The sequence below is a fragment of the Pteropus medius genome, unplaced genomic scaffold, assembly GCF_902729225.1.
Source record: "Pteropus medius unplaced genomic scaffold, Ma_sr-lr_union100, whole genome shotgun sequence".
NCBI classification, from domain to species: domain Eukaryota; kingdom Metazoa; phylum Chordata; class Mammalia; order Chiroptera; family Pteropodidae; genus Pteropus; species Pteropus medius.
This window is the reverse complement of record NW_024349803.1, coordinates 20,428,897-20,442,480: the sequence shown is the minus strand read 5'-3', so window position 1 is coordinate 20,442,480 and position 13,584 is coordinate 20,428,897. Positions and strand designations below refer to the sequence as shown.

The following is a 13,584-nucleotide window of genomic DNA, read 5'->3' as shown; positions in this document are numbered from 1 at the left end:
TTTTGTCGTGAAATAGTGTTCTATTGTATGGACATACCATGGTTTGTTTATCCATTCGTTCATTGAAGTACATTTGGGTTGTGTCCAGTTTCTGGTGACTACGAACAAAGCTGCTATAAACGTTATTGTACAGGCTTTTGTATAAACATGTTTTCACTTATCTAGGTAAATGCCTAGAAGTAGAATTGCAGAAACATACAGTAAATTATGTTTAACTTTATATAAGAAACTGTCAGACTTTTCCGGAGTGGCTATATCATTTTGCATCTCCACCAGCAAGAGTTCTAGTTGCTCTATATCCTTTCCCAGCACTTGGAATTATAAGTTTTCATTTTAGCCATGCAAATGATGTGTAGTAACATCTCATTGTAATTAATTTGTATTCCCAAAATGGCTAATGATGTTGAGCAACTTTTCATGTACTTATTTGCCATCCATATGTTTTCTTTGATGAAGTATCTATTAAAATCTTTTTCTGTAACTGCTTCCTGCTGATGAGTATATCTTTGAGTTAGAGGAGTGAAATTTTCTGGCTGCCTGACTTATGAAAGTCCTGGGGTCCCCCTAAGGCTCTGGGACCCTGAGAGCAGGAGTGCATAACTGACTTATTGGATATCACTTGTCTTGTCTTTTGAAGAGCAGCTTGAGGTCAGACAGCGGTTCGCAGGAGTACTGTGGATCTGGTCCCTTTTTCTCTCTGGGTGGTACAGCTGGCTTCACTTAAGAGTGATGCATCCAGGAAGTTGTATCCAAGGGGGTCTTCCTTCTCTCATCCCAATTACCCAAAGCCTGGAGGGTGACAGCCAGAAAAGTGGCTTTTTCATCTTTCCTTCTTTCTTCTTTTCTTCTGCCACACTCCTATTGTTAGAAACCCTAAAGGCCACTTCTACCAATTGGAAGACGGGGGGCCGTAGGTCCCACCACTGTCTTTTGTAACTTTCTGTGAATGTCCAGAGCACTGTGGGATATGGCGTAGGTATTCAGGACAGTTTCACTCCCTGGGTCCTCAGGGTCTGCTGCGGTGTATTGTCTTCAGCTCTGAAGAAGTGTGGCACCTCCCACCCAAAGGCCATGAACTATTAAGAATCAGGAAGGTTTTGGACGTGGTTCCATAGTGTAGTGGTTAGCATGTCTGCTTTACATGCAGAAGGTCCTGGGTTCGCACACGAGTGGAGCCACGGTTCATGGTCTACGGCCATGTCACCCTGAACAAGCCCAATGTCTGATCTTGGAAGCTAAGCAGGGTCGGGCCTGGTTAGTACTTGGATGGGAGACCACCTAGGAAGACCAGGTGCTGTAGGCATAAAAAAAAAAAAAAAAAGAACTAGGAGTGTTTGGGGAAGGTCATGTATTCAAAAAAGCCTACAAAACATGCTTCATTTCTGGCTCATAGATAAAACCAGTAATTCTTCCTCTATAACCTCAAATATATATCTTTACACCATTAGCCACAGACTGGCCCCCAAGCCCCACAGCCAGACCTCTGCCACTCAGTCTTGCTTGTCCCAGATCACCCTCACTGGAAACCATGAGACCCTTTAGCGGCCCATCTGATAAGAACCTCACTGCTGTTCAGGAAACCAGTGGGTGCCATCCCCATTTCCCATCATGAGTCCCACCCTGGCTGTGTGTGGGTGCTCCAGAAAGTGTACTCCTTGGATGGAAGCAGGGCGTGGGGTGCAGGGGAGAAGCGTATGTGTGATTAGTGGCAAATGTGATTAAATGCTGAAACCTCCCTTCTGAAGCACCGAAAAAAACAGGCTCAGGCACCCACTCCACTTCGCTGCGGAGGCAGGCTGGGTGGCCATTCCAGTGGTCGGTGGTCGACACCAAGAGGGCGTCTCCCATAGAACAGATCCTCTGTCCAGGGGAGACATGGGCGAGTAACTACATCTTCACTGTCGCAGGAATAATAAAGTACATCTCTGCTTGGGTGTTTTGTTAATGATTTCCGTGATATCTAAAGATGTTGCCCTGATTATAACTTACTGCTGAGAAATGAACAAGTTAATTTCCACAGTGACTTCAACTTATTTATTTAAAAAGCAATATTGCAGCCCTAATTTATCTCACATATTTGTTTTAAAAAGTCAATATAACACTAATAAATAAGAATGTGTATAAAATTTAGGGTATATCCTAAAAATTGCAACATTTCAAAGTGAGAAAGTGAGCCTGACCTAAGACATGACTTAAGAATTCATGTGCTATAGTCTTGGCCCTAAGATAAATAATGTTATCTAATTTCCTAATTCCGATGATCTGAAAAGAAAATAAATTAAAGGGCGGAATTTTAGGCAGAATAAACATAACATTACTTGAATACTGCATTTCTCTAAAAGTCCATTAGCTTGCTTTTCCGAGGGGCCAAAACTGTGGCAGCCATATTCAAACCTGCCACAAGTCACACTGACAAGAAAGCAAATAAAGAGTAATTATTCGATGAGCTATAAAGACAAGAATGCTTTCATGCTGAAATTGAATTATTTCACTATTGACATTCCGTTTTCTGTTTCCCCAAGAAAAGAGGAGCTTTTTTCAAGTAGTCTCGTCTACTTGAAAGGTTTGCGTACCTGTCACATTTGTCTTTTGCCCTTTTCTTTTTCTCCTCAAACTGTTCCAGGAGGCTTTTTGATTTTCCAGCTGGCATAGGAAGAGGAAATAAGCCTCCATCTTTTGTATCTCCTCCAAACAGCTGGGGTTTTGTCTGGTACTTTGTGAAAATGCTAGGTTCACTCTGTTAAATTTAAAAAAAAAAAAAATCATTATAGTATTTCACACATAAAAATACTTAACAGCATTCACTTTTTTTCTATATAATGCAGAGTAACATTTAAGCGCAAACTATAATACTAAATAACAAAATAGAATGTAGTATTTCCTTTATATTTCATATATGCCAGAAAATTACATTAAAATAAAGCAACTCTCTTTATTAATATAGTTTCTGCCTTACCAGCCGAGATATTTAAAACGTCAGCTAAAATGGCTTAAAGTCAATTGCATATATTTAAAGGCAACCACAGATAATTTTTTCTTCTATCAACTATTTTATTTACTTATATTTTTAAAATTTTTATTTTTAATTATAGGTGACATGCAATATTATATTAGTTTCAGGTGTATAACATAGCGATTTATCGTTTATATACCTTACAAAGTGATCACCACTAGTAACCATCTGTCACCGAACATAGTTATCACAATATTATTGACTCTATTCTCTATGCTGTACTTTACATCCCCTGTGACTTATTTTATAATGGGAGTTTGTACTTCTTCCTTTTTGGCCCAACCTCCCACCCCCCTCTCCTTTCTGGCTACTATTACAGTTTGTTTACTACAAAGAATGATTTATGCTGCCTCTGAGATAGTATGTTAAAAGTTTTTGTATTTGTCGTTTAACTCAAACTCCTGTTGCTCAGCTGCTGGTGAACTAGACTTGCTGATGAGTTTGACATGGACTGGACTGTGGGCATGCTGGCACATGGTAAGCCATTTCCTGCATTCTGAGACAAAACTTACTCTGAAACATTCAGGGAGTACATTTACTCCTTCATGTTACTGGGCACCAATTTTTGCACTGAAATACTTATCTCAGAGCATACTCTACTAATTCAAAACTGACCTAATCTTATTCATTAAGTATTTGATGCAGATAAGTCTGCATATAAAGTCAAATCTAGTTCTAATCCAAAATAAATAAATATATAAAAATATTTCTGACTCACAAAAGAAGACATACTGGTTTCAAAAAAAAAAAAACTGAAGGACTCAAGAGATTCTGTTCTTTATTCTGGGCCTTATTCATTAACTTAGGCCTCAGAATCCTCGTCTCCTTCAAGGAGATAATGTAGCATACTAGACTAAAATCTACGAAACACTTGAAGTTTTTTAGCAAAAAAGGTCCATCTAAAATAAAATTTATTCTAGTGATTACCAGAAGGGAGGGGGGAGGGGGGAAATAAAAAAATAAAATGTTAAAAAATAATAAAATAAAATTTATCTTACTTTATTCCTATTTTTCTTATGAGTTCTTTTTTCTTATGAGTAGAGAAATTTTTTATAAATAATAGTATGCCTAGTATTAAAAAATATGTAATAGTTGGCTCTCCCTAGAAGTGATCAAGATACTGGGATTTTTCTATATTGCTTTAGTGATCGAAGAAACTGCAAATATATTTTTCTCATTTAAGACTACCAAGTCAAATGAGTCACCGATCAAGGACAAATCCATTTAAGAGAGTAATCCTTAGAGAAGTACAATTCTAAATGTAATTCAATAGACTAAGTCTTCTTTATAGCTTATTTCTATAATGACTGTGAAATACCCAGAGAAATTCTGGAAATCACACTCACATCCAGAGAACTCTGTTGTGACTGTTTTGGATGTCTCGAGTGGACACCAAAGTCCAACGGTGCTGACAGGGTCTCTGAACTTTCTGGACAGAACTGAGATCCAAAGAGGAACTGGGAATCACTGAGACTAGAATAATCAGTCTGAGTATTAGTCCAGTTAGATGACTTAGTGGTCCTGAAAGGAAGCAAGGAAAGAAAAGCATAGTAAGTAGAAAACATCCTGAATGAATGAAATCATAATTCACAACTACTCATTTCAGACTATTCTGGGCAGAGTGCTGGCTTGTTCTGACCTCCTATTCCCCTGAACACTGCCAGTGCTACCTATAAAGAAATACAAGAATATTTTGAATGCCAGACAGTTTGATTACAACAACCTGGGAACGATCAGATGGAAATTCAAACAATAATGCCATTATTCTTTGTATAACAGCACTGTGGGCTAAAACACCATTTTGGAATCAAAGTTCATAAAATCTTTAGAGATTAAGAGGGCATTATCTTTTTAAAAATTTAATCTTTTCACTATTGAGGGAATAGATTTAAAAAAATGGTATATGCATATAACCGATGCAGTAGTCAGAAGCAATAAGCTAGATGTACATATAACCACACAGATAAGTCTCAGAAATGTAATTTTGAGACCAGAAGGAGAGTAAAAACTGAATTTACGCTATCACTTATCATAATGGGATTAATGTTCTTATAACAAGAGACACCAGAGAAAACTCTCTCTCTCTCTATCTCTCTCTGTCTCGGTCTCTGTCTCTACCATGTGAGAACACAGTAAGGTGGTTGTCTGTAAGCCAGGAAGGGAGCTCTCAGCAGAAACCGATTATGCTGGCATAAGGCTGTAGGACCTCCAACCTCCAAAAGAGAGAGAAAATAAACTTCTGTTGTTTAAGCCAACCAGTTTATGGTATTTTGTTTTGGCAGCCCAAGCAGATTCATATAGGCTTCATTCAGACTGAAGATTATGATCAACTCAAATATATGTACAGGAGGATCTATTAACAATTGTTTTTGAAACAAGGTATTGTTCCCTTTCACACTTTTAGTGTCGTATTCTTGCTTGCTTTAAATACTTCCAGCTGTGGACTTCTGACTCGCTTCCCATGGATATCTATGCCAGTCTTTGAACCTCACATGTGAAAGGGATAGTGATAATGATAATGACACAATCACACTTGAACAGTGTACTGAGCCTGCTACAGAGATAGCACATAAGTAGCACAAATAAAACACAGTATTCAAGTTTTTACTTGAAGGATATCTCAACAATTTGTGTAACTTAATGCTGTTGTGTAATCCAAAACATGCTTTTCGTTAAAACACACACACATACACACACAAATTCCTTTTCCAAACATTAAAGTAATTAGACAGCATGTAAGTACATATTCTAAGCTAAAGGAACCACCATATAGTAATACAAGACAAAAAAAAGCACTAATAGTTCAGCACAGGGAAGAGCAATTGTTTTGACTAGTAGAATGATTTTCTAAGATTAGCTAAGGTAATGGGCTGCACTCATACATTATAATTTAGGTTGAATAATCATTACTCAAAATAGCTGAATAGCTCTCTGTGACTCCCATGTTAGGTCAAAGAGACTAATTAGCTGGGCTGGAGTAAAAACAGCACAGTGAGCCTACAGAAATCATGTAGGATTTATATTTACATCTTAAAGCTGTGATCTGGATTAAACAAAGATGGATTTTCCCTAATCTGTACCAACTGTAAGCATTTTTTTTCTTTTTGAGAAATAAAAAGAACAATGCTCTAGGTTTTTGTAGAGTTAATAATTGTCTTTAGGAAGGTGTTAGGAAAAAAACTATCCAATGATAAAAGCATACCAAAAGCAATTAGAAATCCCTTAAATATATATTACTTTTGAGACATACCCACCAAGTTAGCAATGGCAGACCTACTTACTACATGGCTGCTAGACACCAATGTAAGTACCTCAGAGGAGCAGCAGAGGGGACAATATAGAAATGAGCCTTGTCAACAGCTGGAGAGGCTCTTAATTCTACAGTACCTACGAACTGTACTACATAACTGAACACATACCTGAACATTGTTCTGATTTTTCTCCTTGCTATTTCAATAGCCATCACTCCCCAAATGAGGTAAGAACTTCTAGAAGTTGGACCATGACTCTCACAGGCCTCATAGTCCCCAGGCCCGGTGTTGGACAGAGTCATTGCTCAGTTAACACATATAGCTGAACTGAGATTGTTTTCATAATCAGAAAAAAAGGCAAAAGGAACAAGAAAAGTATGGGAGGGTACAGTGGTGACAGGCAAGGGGAAGAAAAGGGGAAGAAGCTCTACGGGGTAATGCTACCACTAGAAACCAATACGAAGGAAAGCTTCTCTCTTTGAAATTAATATAACTAAAAGATCTTCTTAAGTACCAGAGTATAACCAGAAAACTTACCCAGAGCCTGTGGGAATACTGAGCATCTCTTTGATATTCCAAACATTAAAATTCATTTCTTATGATTATCGCTATTAAAAAGAAGAGGAACATTAAATTAAAAGGTTAATATAGTATAATTTCCCACCCCCAAAAGATTACTTTCCTGGTGACTATTATATGTCGATGAAGGCATTTCAGCAGTTATATTCCCATCCAATTAGTGATAATTCCCATTACCTATATGCCAGAAACAGGTGTTTTCTGCTATTAATTTGCATATAAACTCCCTTCTTTCTTAACACTACCAGGGAGTGCCCAGTCACCTGTGAAATAGTAAATTTGCTTTCCATCCTCTGCAGTCTTGTCTTTTTTTCTTGCCACCCTACTAATAATCTGCTTTTAGGAAAAGACCAAAAAAACACCATCTTTCACTGCCTGATACAATGAATGATTTAATCTATAACTTCTCAAGTAGACTAGCTCTTTCCAGACCATAGGATCTTGGAATGCCAAGAGAGCTGTGGAATCAGGCTAGATGAAGAGTGCGTGCTTTGGGCAAAAGTGACTTCCCACACCTTTTATAAGCAGTTGCCTACTCTGTTCACTGCCAACCCAATACACTGCATACTACAGTTCATTATGATGATCATGTAGCCTGGATTTTATGAAACAAACCTAATTTCTAAATTTTGTCCCCCTGATCTCACAGAAAAGTCATACGTATCAGATTATATATTACCACTGAGGGCATCAGAAAATGGTTCCTACACATATGGTGGACATATTTGACCAAATATCAAATACTGTTCTAATGTAGATATCAATAAAATGAAACAGAAGTTCTGAACGAATATAAACATGTAGTATACTTATCATTTAACCTTGTTTAGAGAAACTGCTTGCATTGAAGTTTCCCAATTTTCTAGAAAAACAGGTGCATTTGGGTGTTTATAACCACTTGTTTTGCAAGAATGTTAAGTATAGACCACAGGATCATGGGGCTAAAGGCACTACCATTTACACAGCCCCCATTATGTGCCAAGCACAGTGCCAGATACATTGCAAGATACAAGTTTAATGGTTTTGCGAGGCAGGTGTTTTTATTCCCATTAGGAAGTTTGTGAAGACTCAGATGAGCTACATTATTAGCTCAAGTTCTCTCCAATAATTAAAGGTAAGTAGGTTCTAAGATAGGTCAGCCCAGCACCAGAGTCCACACTGTTTCAAGCACTCCATGCTCGTTTCCCAGCACTGGCTCCATTGTAGGTACTTTCTAGAACCAAGCAGCTCTGTATTTCTCCCTTCACGAGCATCAGGATAATGATTTGAAAGGCTTGGCTTTAAAGGAACCAGATCAAGTTTCAGATCTTGACTCTTGTAGTTATAAATAGTGTGAACTTGGGCCAATTAGTTAATTTCTTTGAATCTCAGTTTCCTTATCAGTTAAATGAAGATAAGACCTACCTTTAAGGGCGTGGCAGGGATTCGAGATCATGAATATGCAGTGCCTGGATATGGACACCTGCAAAACTATAAAAACTCTTAGAAAATAACTTAAGAGAAAATCTAAATGACCCTGGGTTTGACAATGACTTTCTAAATACAACACCAAAGATATGATCCATGAATAAAAGAATTGATAAGCTGGACTTCCTTAAAATTAAGAATATTCTGCTCTGTGAAAAACATTGTCAATAAAATGAGAAGAAAAGCCACAGACTGGGAGAAAATATTTGCGAAAGTTATCTGAAAAAGGGCTGGTATCCGAAATATACAAAGAAATCTTAAAACTCAACAATAACAAATAACCCAATTAAAACATGGGCCAAAGACCTGAACGGACATCTCACTAAAGATATACAGATGGAAAATAAGCATAGAGTAGAACTTAAAGGTTCTCACAACATAAACAAACAAACAAAGTATGTGAGGTGACAGATGTGATAATTAACTAGAGAGGGAAATCCTTTCACAATGTATATGTATATCAAATCATCACAATATATACTTTAAATATCTGACCCTTTAATTTGTCAATTATACTCAATATTACATTATACTCATTTATATTCAACAAAGCTGAAAAAAATACCTAGGCAAAAAACTTAACAAGCTATATGAGGAAAGCTATATGAGGAAAGCTATAAACCACTCCTGAACAATGAGAAAGATATATCATGTCCTTTAATAGGAAGATTCGACATCTACATTAAATCTCTCTAGGTTAATTTATAACTTTAAAATAATCCCATTAAAAATATCATCATGTATTTTTCTGCAGGTATAAAATTGATTATAAAGTTCATTTGAAAAAACAAACAAGACCAGCCAGGAAAACCCTGAAATAGGAAAAGACGAAAGATGAGGAGAAAAAAGGGGGGGCACTAGCCCCGCCAAGTATTAAAACGTATTATAAAGCTTCTATAATTTTGCAGCTTTATATTGGCACATGATTGGATAGGCAAAAAGTAGAACAGAATATAGCAATAGATCCAATTAAAAATGGAAATGGAGTGTATATATATGATAAAGGTAGTTATCTCAAATATATTGTGGAGAGATGTTTTAAAAAGTAGAATTTGGATGACCAAATAGCTCTATGAAATAAGATAAGATTGGATCTATTCCTTTCACCATACACCATAAAATATTCCAAATGAGTCAAAGATAATATAAAAATAAAACCATAAAAGCACTGGTGGGTGGGAGGGGAAGGGGACTGGTAAATTCCTCTATAGTCTGGAAGTGGAGAAAACTATGACTCAGAATCCAGAAATAATAAGAGAAAACACTGGCAAACTTGACTGCATAAAATTTTTTAAAAGAAAATTTGTATCACATAAAAGTCTTATAGAAGACTTTTGTAGTTATAAATTGTGTGAACTTGGTCCAAACATACGAGCCGACAGTTCTACATATATAAGTAATATCTCAGAATGAAGCAAATAAATAATTATATTACTGTCATTGGGAATCAAAATTTTCAGTGTATGAGAAAAGAGATACAAATACAAAATCAACAAAGTTAAGCAAAAACCCTGTAATACTAGATTTGAAATAAATTGAAAATCATTATTAACTCAATGTATTCTTCTCTTTAAAAATGTTTCATAGCTCTGTCCACTGAAAATGCCAGGAAATAATGACCAACTGTAATATTCAGCTTTCCATCTTAAAATACCATTCCTCACTAAAAGGAACCAGGTCTGGGGCAGAAAATGTACAAGATGAGTCTGAGACATCTTGTACCTGATAACAAGGAAGTTACCAGACTACAAGGACCACTGACAACTAGAGAGCTAACTTAAAGAGCCTACCTCTGTTAAACTTATATTTTAAAAAATTCTCATTAATCACTTTGGAAGATATGCAATCATCTCATTATTCTGAAAACTAGTAGGGAAATAATCATTTATCTTACCTTTGCAGAACAAACCGTATCTCAGGGTAATCAAGATATGGATGTGAGAAAGTTCTTTATAGATGTGTTCCAGCTAACAGATATAGAACACAGGGTAGAATTAGAATATCGCCATTTTGGAATCTTAGTGAAAATAATAGATCTAGGCAACAATCATCAATGACTGCTAAAACCATAAAGTGAAAGGCTGATAAAAAACTTTATAATGGGTAGATCAGGCTGGCAACACAAAGAGAGACCCAGATCTATTATGAACCTAATGAGATTCAATAGGACCTGACCGGCATTACCAAATAAGTAAGTACATTTGCCAAAAATATTGAATCTTAATCTGATTAAGCTGCTAGATCTAATGAATAGTTTACAGAAAATGCAGGTGTTAAATATATATGGAGGAATATAATCAGCAAGATCCAGAGAATGGGAAATTCTACAGTTTAAATGACCCCATTTTTTCAAAGCATAAAAGGCAAAAAATAAAAATAAAAAGTGGGAGACTATCGATTAAAATAGATTTATGAGGAACATCAACCAAATACAATGTATTTGTATCCTGAGTTGTAATAAATCAGGAAAATTTAAATACTGATTCACTATTTAATGATATTAAAAAATTGTTAAGTGTGATAATGATATTGTAGTTATGATAAAAAGTCTTATATTTTATAGATATATGTTTTAAATGGATAAAATTATCTAACGTTTGTGCTTTGCTTTACAACAATAGAGATGAGCTGGGGGGCTGGGAAGGGGTACAGACTGACCCTAGGTTGATAATTGTTGAAGCTAGATGACAGGGACATTCGAATTCATTCATGATCTCTACTTTTATATGTTTGAAATTTTCCACGATAAAAAGCTGATAAATGAATAATCAGACTCCTATACTCAATTGCTGACCTGACATCTCTACTTGGATGACTAAGAATCTCAGACTTAACATGACCAAAAACAAGATTATCAGCTTTCCCCTCAAACATCTCTCTCCACCTACAGTCTTTCTATTCCAGTTGATGGCTACTCCATCGTTCCGGTTATTCACGCCAAAACATAAGAGTCCTCTTCCTTTATCCTCTTTTTTTCATATCTAATCTTTCAGCAAATACTATGGTAATTCCTTCAAAACATATCAAGAATCTGACCACTTCTCATTCCTTCCGCTGTAGGGTTGTCAGATAAAATGTAAGACGCCTAGTTAAATTTGAATTTCCCAAATATTGCATGGGACACACTTGTACTAAAAAAAAAAATAATTTACCTGAAATTCTAATTTAACTGGGTGTCTTATATTTTTAATTGCTTAATCTGACAACTCTACTCCACTGCCACCAGCTCGGATTACTGTAATGGCCTCCAAACTGGTCTCCTGATTTCACCGATGCCATCTCATACTCTCTTCTCCACAAAGCAGAGTTACTTTAACCTTAAGTCAGATCATATTGCCCCTTTGCTCAAACACTCAACTGCTTCGCCTTACTCAAAATACAAGCCAGAATTCTTATTATTATCTTCAGTGTCCTCTGCAATCTCCTCTTAGCCTTGCCTCTCTCCCAACTACACTCAATTCCATACCTTTTATGAGGACCCTCACTGTTGCTCTCCCTTGCTGGGCACACACCAGCAGCAGGTCCCTTTCCCATATTGTTCCCTCCACTTGGTTCATTCCTCCCTCAGATATCAGCACAATAGTCCTTATACTTCCTTCAGGTGTTCTCTCAATTGTTTATTCAAAATTGTCACACCTTAACAATCACTATGTCTCGTCCCTGCTATTTCTCCACAGTACATCACCATTCCAATACACTATATATTTTATTAATTTATCTTGTTTTATCTCAGTATGCACACCCAGGCCTACTAGAATGTAATGGTAAGCGCTTTAAGAATAGGAATTTTTGTCTATTTTGTTCACCGCTATATCCCCAGAATCTAGAAACTGTGCCTGGCACATAATAGGCACTCAGAAAATATTCACTGTTAAATCAGTAAAAAATACTTGGGAACTAAATTATGAAAACGTAGCAAAACTTTCCAAGTATCCACAACTTTAAAAATATCTATGATTTGTTTTCAATTATTACATTCCAAGTCCCTAAATCAGCACAGACTTATTACATATTTTTAAAAAGGAGAGGTGAATTGAAGTAGATATAGGATTCCTGGCTCTCATTTACTTATTTCTTACATAGCCTGAGTATTTTTCTTCCATCCACACTAGAAATTCCTCCTTGTAGAGTCTAGATTTAGGATCTTATACAGTTTTATATACATCACTACAAGACCATTAAGGTCATTATTATTACATCTAGATAATAAATCCTGTTGTCTTCCATTGCTGTTTATGCTGATGGAAAGAAAGTAATTTACACAGCACGTGGCTTGGGATTTAGAATATCACTCCCCAGGTTCCAGATTTAACTTATTCTTAAGAATTTTCTTAAATGTGGTTGAAGAAATTCCATGGTCACATCCTAGACTATGTCTAAGGACCACATGGGGCTTGATCTGCTCAGCCTCAGGTTTATGAAGTAGCAGACAGTCAGTCATTCTTCAGTAGGACACTAGCCATTCTAAGGTAAATGAAATCTGAAATGCACACATTAAAAACTTTCCAGGGCAGGGTTCCCTCCCCCTCTCATCCTGCAATTCTGTGAAAGGAAGCATAAAAGGAAAGGCGTGAGTGCATGCAAGGAATGAGACGATTTCCACAGGAAGGGCCCTGAAGAGGGTGCCCTAAGGGGCATGGAGTCCCCCAAGTCTGACCCCCGTCTTCAACTCTGAAAATCCTGAGGCCACGGTATGAGGCCTTTTCAGTGCTCCCTCTGCTCCTCCACTCGGTGGCAACAGGACTTTCCCTCAGAACTTGTGGCCCCTCTGGACTCGACCAGGCCTGCCTCAGCCGTTCTCTCTCATCTTCAGTTTCTTCTTTTCAAGCAGGAGATGTGCTCCCGGCTCCTAGACTAAATCATTCCGACGGCCTTTCCAGGAGCCTCGAAGGGATTTCCGGTAATAATCAAAGACAAATCCCGGTGGGTTTCTCTGGCTTCCCGTTCACCCTGACTTCCGGGGCTGACTCTCCTCCATGCGTCTCCAGTCTCCCGGACTCAAGACTAGGGATGGCAGGCGTGGCCCCTGGAATCTGACGGAAACAGCTCTCGGAGGAAGAGCACAGAAGTCAAGTCTCCTTGGAGAACCGGCGCCGTCTTCCGTCACAGGGAAAGAAAGGGCGGCTAGGACTTCAAGGCAAGGCTCAAATGGAGAGGCCTACGCCCAAGGAAACTCCTCGAGGTCCCCGGGAATCCTGAATCTGTCCGCAAGACCCATTCGGCTCCCCGACTCTCTCCCACCTCCCCCTTCCCATCCTCTTCAAGCGCCCCTGT

The 13,584-nt window shown here is 37.5% G+C and overlaps 1 protein-coding gene and 1 pseudogene across 1 annotated transcript in view; one reads left to right on the top strand and one right to left on the bottom strand.

Annotated features, from left to right (window-relative positions):
* IHO1 (interactor of HORMAD1 1) overlaps positions 1-12,573 on the bottom strand; it is a 28,738-nt gene extending 16,165 nt beyond the window's left edge. Inside the window, exons 1-6 of the mRNA XM_039837726.1 lie at positions 12,508-12,573; positions 10,205-10,277; positions 8,248-8,313; positions 6,802-6,872; positions 4,360-4,534; positions 2,574-2,737 (exon numbers count right to left, since the gene is read on the bottom strand). Of these exons, the coding sequence (XP_039693660.1) occupies positions 2,574-2,737; positions 4,360-4,534; positions 6,802-6,857 (395 nt within the window). The 5' untranslated portion in view covers positions 6,858-6,872; positions 8,248-8,313; positions 10,205-10,277; positions 12,508-12,573. The remainder of the gene's footprint in view (positions 1-2,573; positions 2,738-4,359; positions 4,535-6,801; positions 6,873-8,247; positions 8,314-10,204; positions 10,278-12,507) is intronic.
* LOC120582520 (uncharacterized) lies at positions 1,188-1,303 on the top strand (annotated as a pseudogene).
* Positions 12,574-13,584: the final 1,011 nt, after the last annotated feature.